Source organism: Anthonomus grandis, chromosome 6, assembly GCF_022605725.1.
Source record: "Anthonomus grandis grandis chromosome 6, icAntGran1.3, whole genome shotgun sequence".
Taxonomy (NCBI): domain Eukaryota; kingdom Metazoa; phylum Arthropoda; class Insecta; order Coleoptera; family Curculionidae; genus Anthonomus; species Anthonomus grandis.
Genome location: NC_065551.1, coordinates 15042779 through 15056808, shown reverse-complemented (window position 1 = coordinate 15056808; position 14030 = coordinate 15042779). Strand labels below are relative to the sequence as shown.

The window sequence follows — 14030 nt, the reverse complement described above, 5'->3', positions numbered from 1 at the left end:
TGAAAAGCAAGAGAATATGTCTATATGAAAGCAATAATGAAACGATGATGAAAATTCATATGGTACTAGTAATACTATGAATGACATAAGGACATTAAAAAAATTATAATGCTAAATATGTAGATACTAACTTTTCCAACACAATGATAAACTCTTAAGTACATAGTCTGCACAGTAAAAACAATACAGTTACATTTTTTCATCAAGCAAACTATAGAAATCTTGCGAACGCATGACAGTTAAATTTCCGCGCCAAAATAGAACGTTTTTCGACTTACCTCTTCTGGCGGGACCATTGCCCGTATCATCTTCTTTCTTTTACTTAGATATTCTTCTCCTTTGTCTCTAGCTAACTTTGACTTATTGTTTTGCCACTGAGCAATGTTAGATTTGCGTTTTTTACCACGATTTAATGTATTCTGCAACGAATCCGATAAATTTACCACAGACATGACGTCAAAAATGTAACAATATTCGCCCAAACAATCTCGTGCGCTACTAATTACAACTTTGTTCCGCGGAAATCGGCAAACTAAAATATTTGATTTAAGGGGGGATATTTAAAAAGAGAGGGATATTCTTCTATAATACAGTTGCTTTAGGTGCCATACAACGTTATTCCATGATTAAGTCGATTTCATAAAATTTGCGAGTTACAACGTTGTTCGAGCCGACTCTTCAATTCATACTTGTTTTCAAATATCGACTGTCACTGATTTATTGACACTTTTTCTCACGTCAGTGACAATATTCATTTTACTGGTGCCCGTTTGGTTTTACTTGAGCCGAAAATTTGCTAATTTTGCAATTACATTTAATTGAATAATTCAAGATTCGCTTATTAAAATTTTTTGAAACTTTGCACAAGGGTTTGCCAGATTGGTCTCTTCAAAAAGTTATCTTACTTTTTTTCTATAAAATGCACAGTGAAGCCAATAGTTGACCCCCTTAAAATTTACATGGGTTTTCCTATGTTCCGCTCGGCGACGCACCACCCGGTATACCTATAATAGGAGACTGAAATGAAACAAAAAATTCAGCTTGTATAACATATATTTTATCTAAATATCCTTGCACTTAAGACATTGGCGTAATCCATAATATTCTACGTTAGTATATACAATTTTTAAACTAAAAAAGCTTTATCAGGGATATTTTTACACTAGAAAAATAATAATTTTCCAGTAAATAAAAATTCCTAAATATGGCAAAGTCTCTAATGTAAAAATAGCCAAATTCTACTAAAAAAATAATATAATGCCGAAAATATTTATAGCTTGACTGTAGGGCTAAGAATGTCCATAATTGGATTTCTTGGTGTTGCTGGGAGGGTAGTTCTTGATTCGTTTAGCAGTTATGTACAAAATAGCGAACAAAAATATACCTAAGTAATATTCTGAACTATTAAGGCTTAAACTAAATCAGGGGGCTCAAAAAAAGCGGATTTCCAATTACTTATTCTAAAAATTCACTTATAAATTCAGAAGAATTCTTCTGAAATTTGTAAAGAAATATAAAAACATGGCCTTAAAAAATATAATTTTTTAGGTATGTCATGCTTATAAAGTAATCAAGGGTAAAAACTAACATATTCTGAAAATAATGGCATTGATATCGAATTATGACCTAAAATTATCATTCACTAAGATCACCGATACAAAAGAGGGCTATTTTTTCAACCCACTCGGTATAATAATTATAAAAGTATTCTTTACAACAAAGCTTCGAAAAACATTACAACATTAAATGATCTTGTAAGACTTTCCTAAATCCTATTAAATTTATTAGAAAAATATGATAATTTAGTAAAAGTTGGTATACGGTTTACACAGGGCACGAGAAAATGCCTTATGATGATTTTCAGTGTGTAAATTTAAAAAAAAATCAGTAAAAACAACGTTTTTCTTAAGAGTATTTTAAATGTTTTAATTATAACTTTTTTACCAGGATTTTCTAGAAAGGGTGGCAGCAAAGTATTTATGAACCCTCCCAAGTGTTTCTTCCACCCCATATAAAGAGCAAATGGGTTTGAAAGTTTTGTTTCAGCAGAAAGTTTCCCTTTCTGTTTATTCGTGGTAGGTAAATTACCACGTAAGTAAAACATAAAGCAAAATGTGCTTAATATGTCGATTTTTTGAGACGCATGTATGTTTAATTTGCCACAAAAACAAAAAATGAAGCATTCCTATACAGATTTAAGTCGTAATTATTAATTTTTAAATAAATTTAATATAAAAATATTGCCCTGGCATGCAGGTTTCGATGAAAGGCTTAAATCCTTTATGTGTTCATTAAACGTTTTAATTGTGAGCAAAATTTTCCTGATAATACATTTAAACAATAAACATACTAATAACACGAAATAAAATATATATAGAAAAAAGTTGAGAGGAATCAATATAAACCTACAATATTAATTATAATAATAAAATATCTTCTAAATCATAGTATGCACCAAAAAAATAGTTACTATTACAAAAAAATCACACTTTTTAGTCATTTTTTTTAAGAAAATTCAGATATTAAAAATGCTATTTACCAATATAGATAGGGGGACGACAATTAAAATTAAAGGTATAAAACGAGAAAACCGAGAACCATATAAAATACTGCTAAAAAGTTAATTTTTTTTTGTGCTACCTTATGGCATTCTATGGCGAAACTGAATTTTCTGGTTTTCAATCTGCGTGTGTATGTGTCGGTGTTGATTGACTGGTTTTTTAATTATTTACGTGTGGTATGGTGTGACGTAGGTAGCGGGAAACAGCCCTCTACGATGTCCAATTTCGCCGTGCCACCAGTGTTGGTCTGAACGATCTAAAAAAATGGAGAATTTAATTATCAAATCTATCATATTTGATGCCTAAATATAGCAAAGATTCAACCTAAATCTACTAGAAAAATATAGAAGACATGTTGTTGGTCCGAAAATTATGATCAAAGAAAGAAAGAAAGAAAGAAAATGTGCTATATTACGTAAGAATAATCTTGTGTACAGGCATCCTACAAGCTAAAAAAACAAAACAAAAATACAATTTCAAAAATTGACAAAACATTGAATAAAATTAAACACAAGAAGACAAAACTTTTTGAACATACTTGAATTAAAGATTACTAAATAAAACAATCAATTACTTAAAGGTTAAAAAAAGTTAAAAGTTAATTACTTAAAGCTTAATTAAAGGTAAACTTGTTGACAAAACTAGAGAAAAAAAACTTTCCAACATGTCCAAGGTTAAAACCTATCATTAAAAAAGTCATCCAGGTTATAATATGCCTTAGCCAATAAAAGCGTCTTTAATTCTCTTTTAAATTTCTTAACATCCGATATATGTCTAACACATAGAGGAACATGATTGTAAATTTTTTTACTTATGTAAATTAATGAGTTTTTGGTAAGGGAAGACGTAGGAATAGGTAGTGGAACATCATTTATTTACATGACGAGTCAAATGGCCAGTGTCAAAGGGTAGTTTGGGAATTTTGTGAATAAGAGCAGCTGTTTCTAAGATAAAGAGTGAAAAAAGAGTTAGGATTTTTTCAGAAATGAAGAGGGGTTTGCAAGAATCTCTTAACTTAGCAGAACACAGGTATCTAACTGCTTTTTTTTGAATAACAAAGACAATGTTAAGTAGCCCCTTATTGGTTAAACGCCAAAAAGGCAAGCCATACCGAATATGAGATTCAATAAGTGAAAAGTACACTGAATGTGCAACCACCCCTCCCAGCTCTTGTTTTGCCATTCTTACTGCAAAACATCCAGAAGATAATTTCCCAGCTAAATGTAAAATATGATCTTCAAACCGAAGGCGACCATCAGTGGTAATTCCTAGGAAATTGCAGCACTCTTTATTCTGCAAGAGGGAATTTTCGTCAAACATCAGACCCTGAACATCGCACTTAAACCCCATAATAGACGCCTTTTTTACATTAAACACAAGCCTTTTGGAAGCACACCACTCTGATAAAATCTGAAGGTCTTCAAGGATACAAGTCTTAATATAATCAGAATTTTTATGGCTCCATAGTATGGTGGTATCATCAGCAAACTGAACCACCTTGCCCTGCAGTTTCAATGAACTCAAGTCATCCACATACAGTAAAAATAACAGTGGTCCCAACACTGAACCCTGGGGAACGCCGCATTTCAGGGATCTAGAAGCAGACAAACGCCCTGACACTGTAACCTTCTGAGTACGATTTGATAGATAGGACTCAAGCCATCGCAACGCTACGCCTCTAAAACCATATTTATCGAGCTTAGATAACAGTATTCCATGATCCACACAGTCAAATGCTTTGGATAGATCACAAAACACTGCCGCCGATGATTCTCAAGAATTCAAGGATACATAGACGCTCTCCAAAAAGCTAAAAACAGCATCATGAGTCCCTTTACCGGCTTGAAATCCAAACTGATTTGCAGACAAAATGCCACTATGATGTAAAAAGGACGAGATTCTGCTTATTGCAAGTTTTTCAACTATCTTAGAGAGGGTAGACAAAATAGAAATGGGACGGAAATTACAAGGCTGATCAAAATCTCCACCGTTATGAAGAGGGATAACCACTGCCTCTTTTAAACATGAAGGAAAAATGCCAATATATAAAGAATTGTTTATGGCAGAAACTAAAGCATTTAAGGCTGAATCAGGCAAAAAGAGTAACAACTTCGAAGATATCCCATCAGCTCCAGATGATTTATGTTTTTTTAGGTGTTTGATTTCATTTTTTACTTCGGTAAGATCGACAGGATGAAAGAAAAATGAATGCTCAACCGACACTTGTTGAAGATAGTGTAAGGGATCAATGTTACTACGAATGCCCTTGACCAAGATATTAGGTATATTACAATAATAGTCGTTTAAAATGTCAGGTCTTAACTCCGGTCCAGATACTTTTCTATGGCAATGTCTAAAATCATTAATAATCGACCAACACTCTCTTTGCCTTATTGATGACATATTTAAGCGATCCCAATAATAATTAGATTTTGCTGCTTTAATTGTCTTTCTGTACAGACTACGGTATTTCTGATGATATTCAAGGATATTTTCATTTGTGGTATATTTGCACAATTTAGTCAAAAAACGGACGTTTTTAGCTGAAATTCTAAGGCCTCTTGTAACCCATGGTTTCCGTTTCTTAGTTTTAAGCCTCATTTTAGGAAAGCACTGATTGATCTTATCACACAGAACTTGAAAAAATAAAGTAAGTGGGTCAGAAGCCGTTTCAAGTGCATTCCAATTTACCGAAGCTGTAGCAGCAGAAAAAGCATTGAAATTTCTCCTGCTGAAAATTCTTCCTCCATATAATGAGATGAAGATAATACAGTATTATATGGCATTTTAGCAAGAATAGCTTCATGGTCGGAAATACCAGATGGGAGTACTGTGCATAAAACGTCATCAAAATTTGTACGGAAATAGTCAATTGTAGTTGCAGATGAAGAAGTTATTCGTGTGGCAGAAATAACGTGCATTTTCAAGTCGTAAGAATTTAAAATACTTAAAAGAGAAGTACGTGGCAAGGTTTCATCAGTGTAGTTGATATTAAAGTCACCAGCCAATATAACCTTAAATTGTAGGGACAACTGGGATAAAAGAGAATCAAGTTTGTCCAGAAACATAGCAATATCTCCTGTAGGTGGCCTATAAACACAAAGAATATATAAATTAAAACGCTTACAAAAAGAAAGAGAGAATTCAAAAACATTCTCTAACAGAAGATTATCATACTTATCAATATTACAAAAAATCGTTTCAATTGTTTGCCTAGCCAAGATCATGGTTCCTCCATGTATAGATTGTTAATGACAAAAATTTGATATAGGAACATAATCAGATATTAAAAAACATTCACAAGGCCTCAACCAGTGCTCAGTCAGAAGTACAATATCAGGAAAATTACATGTGTCCAGCAAAAGATGAAGCTCATCCATCTTGTTTCTTAGGGATTGTATATTAAGAATAAAGATAGTTAAGCTTTTCGAAGAGCTAACTTCAATCTTACTAGTAGAATATGAACATGAATGAGATTCAACCTTCGCGGACATGTCTATAAAAAAGAAGAATTCAATTCACGATCAGTAATCAGTTCAGACTCATTAATTTGATGATTCAAAGACAATTTATTCGATGAAATATTAATTTTAAAATATTTGAAAATATGTGCATGTAATAATGATGCCAAGTCTGAACCAAAGTTACTGGCGTGATTAGACTCCAAAATCCCACACAGATTAATATTATTCTCATGAAAAGTACGATAAAGGGCCTTATTACTATTATAGATAACATTATGGTTTAAATAAGTATAAGGGCTTGTCATCACTAAAGTGTTTGTATCAACATGATTTTGAATTAAATTTTTTTAAACATCAGATGAAGAACAAATTCCATTTAACATTACTATTAAAAAATCTTCTTTCGTAAAGTCCTTAACTAAATTTGATGCTGTCCTAATCACTTCACTGCTTGACTAATACCTGCCTGACAAACTAATGAACACTGGCCAACGGAGTCAAATAATAAATACAGCAATTGAAAGATGTGCTATTATGAAACAGTGAAATATTTGAACATTCATTAGTACATCGTTAATATTATTTTATTTACTTTTTAATGTTTTACTATAAGATCGAAATACAAACCATATAGTATCAAATAAAAAACAAATTGTATATTTGCTAGCCACATCCAAAAAGTATTATTGAAGAAAATAATACTAAATCAGCGTTACTCAAAGTGTGCTCCGCGGAGCTCCGGTGCTCCGCGGAGCCTCCGCTCCGAGAAACCTCCGCTAGGGCTCCGCCAGCAGTGATAATAAATGAATGCATGTATTAAAGTAGACCCTATAAGAATAAAGTTACCTAAGATAAAAATAAACAACCAAAACGAAACGCCTACTTATAGGTGTTACTGGTACATATTATACGAAAATTTAATATATGTATGTATTATTAAGTAAATGCCCGACCTATTACATCGAAATGTTACAGCGTTACTCGTACGCCACCATTCAACACCCACTCAAAGACAAGGCCTTAGTGCTTGGCGGGTGACGTCATCGATGTGGGCCACCGATTTTTAAAAACCAAGGGATTTCATATGCTAATATCTCAATATTTGGCTTATTTTAAAAAATGCTAGGAATAGAATAGAGTTCAGGAAACATTCAAAGGTATGTTTTAGTTCTGGTTGAATGTCAGGTTAAATATTATGGTGTATATGTGTATAGTAATATTAAATGCAGACTCCCAACTCCCCTACATCTGCACCAAAATTCAACATACGTATTTAGGTATTTTTTTATTTTTTTTATACCATTAAGTAGTAAAAAATGTTATTATATACACATAAATACATATATTGACTTTAAAAGCTTAAAAAGCTTAGGTATACTCCAGTTCATGTAATTTTTTAATTGCAGAAAAAGAAGCACATTTTTTCTTCGAGGTGTCAAAATCAGGAAAATAAAATTTTTGGTCTGGTTTAGAGTTAAGCCAATTATTAAATACACATTTAAGTAAGTGAACTGTGTCAAATAGGTAAAATAATGGTCTCTGATTATCTATGGGATGAGGATAAACAATGCTAAGTTGGTCTGCAGTTGAAAAATGACTAATGGCATTATTATCACACTATTAAAAAACTATGTACCCAATCTCCTCTAAATTTTCAATAATTGTCTTAATAAAATTATAAAGTATGTCTGATGTAATTTTGGAGATGGGAGCTATGTGAACTACTTCCTTAAAGCTGGAACACACACTTGTAATCATAAAAGTAAATGCGGTTGAAGCTAGAGACTTATTATTGACTGATGTTCCAGTGATATTACCGGCTTTATAGTCCATGCAAGGGTCAATATGAATTTCATCAAAAAGTCGTGTCACAAATCTCTCATGATCCTTTAGTAAACTAAACACATTTCGGGCATAAGTTAAAAACATTTTTTTCATCTATGTGGGGATTGGTCATGTGTTTGTTACAAATACCCATTATAGTTTGAGGATGTGGTAAAATTAGGGATCCATAATCTCTTAAATAGTTGTATGCATGAGGACTAATAGTATAGATTATAGAAGTCAAAATTATTGTACTACTTGAATATCTGTACCTTTCCTTTGCAGCTGTAAGCAAAGCTAATTGTTCACAAATAAAATCTAAAGAATGCACTATTTTGTTGTCTTCAATGTTTTTAAAACTTTTTAGTATGTTTGACACAAAATGGAACACACATTTCATTTTATTTATGTCATTTGATGGTTTGGCATGATCGAGAATAGTATTGCCAAGGGTATTGGTAGCAGTATTTGTAGGTGGCAGATTTAAGTCACAGTCGGGGTTGTCATTATTGGTAACATTTTCCTCCAAAGGCAGGGTAATAATAGTAAGGTCTATTGCTTCAAGTATTGCATATAAATCATCTAAACTATGGGAAGTATATGGAGTTTTAAATTTTGATGTTAAAACACAAACTGGCTTGCTATATAAAAAAGTTTCAAAAGTTTCAGTCATGGTTTTAGTAATTCTATTGTAAAAATTTTACCTGTGTTGGAATCTTGAACTTAATATGTATAATAAAACATATAATAAAGTACTCTTTATTATACTACCTTCAGGAAAATGAGCTTCACATACTTTGGTGTTGTTTGTGGGCTCAAAGTCATCTCTGTGTATGGCTTTTACCCATTTTCCCCTTAGATTTATGTATATCCTTAGGAAAACCGAAGACATGCACTTTAGGTCCGTTTTTTAGTTTCCGTTACAACCCGGAACACAACACATTTGAGGCATATTTACACTCTGGTATAAACTACAAGCCGAACTAGGAGAAAAACATTAAATTAAACACGAACTGAAGTATTAAAGTCTGATATAAACAAATAAAACCGCGGCGCGCCGGAGACCCGGTTTTTCCGAGGATTTTTCTAGTCCTAAGTACAATTTTGCGATTTAAAAGTACGCGAAGAGTTTACATAAATATAACATACACGTTTCGCGGAAATAAACAGTTCCGATTTTAGAAAAAAATACAAAAATGAGCTAATGTTTACTGCGGATCTCGTCAGAAATACCGGCAACCACAGAACATAAATATAAACAACCTAACCTCTCGTTTCATCAGGTGGCACAACTAGTAGATGCGCCGCTGTCAGATTTATATAGAAAGAACTCCTATTGGCAAGTAACAAGGTATTAGATAAATGATAAAATTTGAAAAAATGGAAGTTTAAATTATGAAAAGAAAATAAGGATGCACTCTTTTTTTTAACTAAATTGTAAAGTAAGAGCAGTTAAAGATATAGATTTAATTATTTTAAGATAGTAATAGAGCATCCTAATGTTCACGGCAATCTGCAAAGTCTGGCAGCGTTGCAGGCAGCCTTCCGCGGACGAACAACGGCAGCGTCAACAGCCGAATTCACCTGAAAATCAACCCGAAGTGCACGGCCCAAACGCGTGACGTCACGAGCAAAATTTTTTGGAGCGCTTTGTCCTTTTGTAGAGGTGTTATTGCACCATTCGCCCCCGGACTATAAGCAATCGAATGACCTCGGTTCGTCGCGCTGTTTCTCGTGCTTGTGCGTCGACGCGTACTTCGGAGAAAATCGTCTGGCTCTCCGAAGGTTCTGAGGAGTTCGAGATGATTCGATGGTTGCTGGTATAATATAAAGGAGGATTGTTTGGCGCGGAGAATTTATTAATCAAGCAACGTACCGCAAAATTTACTCACACCGCGCTCAGTATTTTATGTTCGCTTGTCTTGTTGTTGTTCGTAGTGGTTGTAAAATCTTGTATTTCGTGCGTCAAAAGATACTATTTGTCATAAAATTGACCAAATCAAATTAGTGTTAAAGAAGAATGGAGCGCTGGCTTAAAGGCGTTGCAAAAAATGTGGTTCGCTTGGATGATGCTTTAAATGTGATATGACGGAGTCAAGTTCTAGTTTTATCGTTTCAAGTTCAAGTAGTAAAACATCTAATTACACACTGAAGGTGAAAAAACGAAAGTATGACGAATCATACATTAATCTCGGATTTGTTGATTCCAACGGCTGACCTTTTTGTATGTTGTGCAGCAAACTCCTTCCTAATAGTTCGATGGTACCTGCTAAGATGCGCCGACATTTAGAAACTGTACATCCCGACTTCAAAAACAAAAGTAAAGAATTTTTCTACGTAAAAAAGAACAATTATTAAAAAGCCTAAAAACTATGACGTATGCGACTCAGACTGTGAGTGAAAAGGCCACGGAGGCATCGTATTTGGTTAGTTACCGCATTTCCCAAGCAGGAGAAGCGCACACTATCGCTGAAAAGCTAATAAAACCTGCGTGGTAGACATAACAAAATGTATGCTTGACGAAAAATCTGTAAAGCATCTTTCTACAGTGCCGCTTTCGAACGATACAGTTACGCGCCGAATCGGGGATATCGCAGCGAACATAAAACAAGAACTAGTTTCACGGCTTCAAAATAACAAATACGTCTTGCAAATGGATGAGTCGACTGATGTTGTTGGACTGGCCATCTTGCTAGTAATTGTGCGATATCCATATGAACATTTACTCGAAGAACACTTGCTTATGTGCTCATCGCTGCCTACTAACACAACCGGAGAAGACATTTTTAACACGATTAACATATTTTTTGAAGAAAATCAACTTGATTGGACTGATTGCATTGATATTTGTACCGATGGAGCCAAGGCAATGACAGGTAGAACAGCGGGAGCAATATCACGTATCACAAATTGTAGTTTCAGCCACTGCATCCTGCATAGACAATTACTCGCGGTTAAGAAAATGCCACCAAATTTAAAATTGGTTCTTGATGAGTCAGTAAAAATAATTAATTTTGTCAAGTCACGTCCACTACAATCCCGATTGTTCTCAATAATATGTGAAGATTATAGTAGCGATCATAAAACACTATTGCTCTATACTGAAATGAGATGGTTGTCTCGGGGTAAAACTTTGACAAGGCTTTTTGAACTAAGAACAGAATTAGAAGCTTTTCTTACAGATGTTCCTTTTAATTTAAAAGACCGTTTGTCCGATAAAAGCTGGTTATTTAGACTAGAATTTTTAGCAGACATGTTTGGAAAACTTAACGAATTAAACCTGTCACTACAAGGGAAACAGACAACAGTTTTCAATACTAACAACAAAATAACTGACTTTAAAAGAAAATTAAATTTTTGGATTACTTGTTTTGGTAAGAGAGAAATCGAAAGCTTTTCATTGCTAAGTGAGTTCCTTAGTCACCATAGTCCTAGTGATACAGAAATATTTCAAAATGAAATATATGTTGAATTGGTGCAATATCTCAATGATCTGCAAGGGACTTTTGAATCTTACTTTCCTGAAGAACAGAATACAAAACTGAAAATAAACTCATGGATTCAAAACCCTTTTTCATCTAAATTGCAGAAGCCTGAAAATATGTCAAATCAGATCTATGAATCATTTCTAGAAATGACATCGGATACAAGCATGGAATCATTGTTTGAAAACAATTTCACTAAATAATTTGTGACGCAGGGTTCGTGATGAATATCCACAACTTGCCACAGAAGCTTTGAATGTTCTTCTGCCGTTCCCAATAACGTATTTGTGTGAAACGGGATTTTCAGCATATACAGCTACAAAAACAAAATACCGCAATAGACTGGATGCCGAACCAGACATGAGAATTCAACTTTCTTTCTCCTAACATTACCCAGTTAATGAGGAATAAAAAACAATTACTTACTTAAATGAACTTAGTGTTATTATTTGCTTACTAACTCACTACTTACTGTATTTATCTTTTTTTGTATGATTATTAATAAACAATTCACATAAAACTGCTTTTGCTTTTAGTTAAGAGTTTAGGGTTCGGTTAAAAATTTAGTTTTTTAAAAGGGTTCCGTCACGAAAAAAGTTTGAGTAACACTGTACTAAATAATATGTATGTCTTGGATCCAAAGTGGTTTTCTGCAATAGCGATGAAACCAATAAATTTTAAACCAAAAAAATGGAACCTATCAAAGCATTTGCAAATAACACAGTATTTGAACTTAAACCCATTGATTTCAAAAAATACATAATCAATAGACACCATTTTTCCATGATAAATCCATTATCCAACCTACCAAAGAAAAATCTGAGGAAAAAAAGTAACTAACTGCTATTTTTTGCCAATAAAATTATATGCATTTTTTTTTAAAAGCATATTTGATCTCTCAACTAGTGAAATAATTTATTGTAGACATAAACGTTAAAGCTGTCGGTATGGGTCTACAAATATGTTGTGTTGAGTTTTCTGCGGAAGCGACTGTAGACCTATATCAATTATTCGATTCATTTCAAAAGTTTATTCAACTACAAATTAATTTTTTTTATCACAAATAACATAATTCAGTCAGTCTGGCTTCCAAAAGCAGTACAGTATAACATTCTTCTTCAGTCTCCAAAATCATTGAGGTTTTGGATAGAGGCTTTGCGGATGATACGCAAATTTTATTATTCTGTTAAAGTTGATGATGTATTGGGTTGGGTTGGAATACACAAACAACATTGGAATACCCAAACATCACTCGAAACATTATAAACTTGTATCTTTGTAAAGCTAAGTCAAAGCTAAGCCAAATGCATGAACTGTAGATGTAAGGTAATTTCAATTCACTTGAATATTCATTAACCCTCCGTTAGTAAGGTAAGTTATATCATACCCAGCTTACCATTCTCGTAATTTTTTTTCTTTAATTCTTTGATTCTTTTAGAGGTAAGTACGACATATTATATATAAATTATTATTATTATTATTAATATTATTATTATATAATATAATAATAATTACGTATAATATTAATATGTTATAAACCTATAACAATGATTATTATTATTACTCTATTGATATTTTTTGTTTACCTTGAAATTCATTTGTAGATATTATGTCTGCTCGATGGTCATACGAAAAAGAGCAAGAAAAGTTGTTGAGGCTTTGGGAAATTTCGGATAATTCATCAGAGGTACCCGAAATACTTGAGGAGGAGCCAACTGAATCCGGCTCTGAGGGCGAGTTTGACGACCACGTTAGCCAGCGTTCTGAGGAGCCTGATTCTGAGCAAGAAATATTAGAAGATGACATTGTCGAGCAGTTTTCGCCTGAAGTAAAGTCAGGGTATTTATGGAGAGTTGACAAAAAAACTAAATGGGTAGCTAATTCAGGAAATAAGGCTGTGCGTACACGTCAGGAAAATATTATTATCCTTCCGGGACCAAAAGGTGTTGCTAAAGAGGCTAAAACCCCTTTTGATTGTTGGAATATTTTTATAGACGAACTTATTATTGACTCTATAGTTGAATGTACTAATCGGTGAATTCAAACGAAATCTGAAAACTATAATGACAAATCGATCGTACAACAAACAACAGCTTTAGAAATGAAAGCCCTTATTGGACTACTATATATGTGTGGTCGTTTTAGGGCTAGTAGGTTAAATTTGGATGAGCTTTGGACTAGCAATGGATCCGGTATAGACATGTTTAGAGCAACGATGCCCCTAAAGCGTTTTAGGTTCCTACTAAGCTGCCTGAGGTTCGACAATAAAGATTCTCGGGAGGAAAGACTTAAAATTGATAAACTAGCTCCAATTCGGGCAATATTTGATCGGTTTGTGGAAAACTCTCAAGCAGCTTATGTACCTTCAAAATATTTAACAATAGACAAAAAACTTGAGTCTTTCCGCGGTAGGTGCGGATTTCGCAGTACATACCCAACAAGCCAGCTAAATGTGGCCTCAAGATATTTGCACTTGTAGACTCAAAAACATTTTATGTACTAAACTTAGAAGCATATGTAGGCCAGCAGCCCGAAGGTCCGTACGCCCTTAGCAACAAACCGGCTGACATAGTTCTGCGATTGGTAGAACCAATTAGGGGAACAAGGCGAAACATAACGTTTGATAATTGGTTTACAAGTTATGACTTAGTAATAAAGTTACTAAAAGAATATAAACTTACTTCAGTAGGAACGAT

General features: G+C 33.5%; 1 protein-coding gene across 3 annotated transcripts in view; it reads right to left on the bottom strand.

Annotated features, from left to right (window-relative positions):
* Positions 1 to 1035: 1035 nt before the first annotated feature.
* The window catches only part of LOC126737119 (growth factor receptor-bound protein 2), a 56052-nt gene continuing 43057 nt past the window's right edge, over positions 1036 to 14030 (bottom strand). For all 3 annotated transcript variants that reach the window (XM_050441858.1, XM_050441857.1, XM_050441860.1), the window contains one exon: positions 1036 to 2817. In XM_050441858.1, coding sequence (XP_050297815.1) covers positions 2729 to 2817 — 89 coding nt within the window. In that variant the 3' untranslated portion in view covers positions 1036 to 2728. The remainder of the gene's footprint in view (positions 2818 to 14030) is intronic.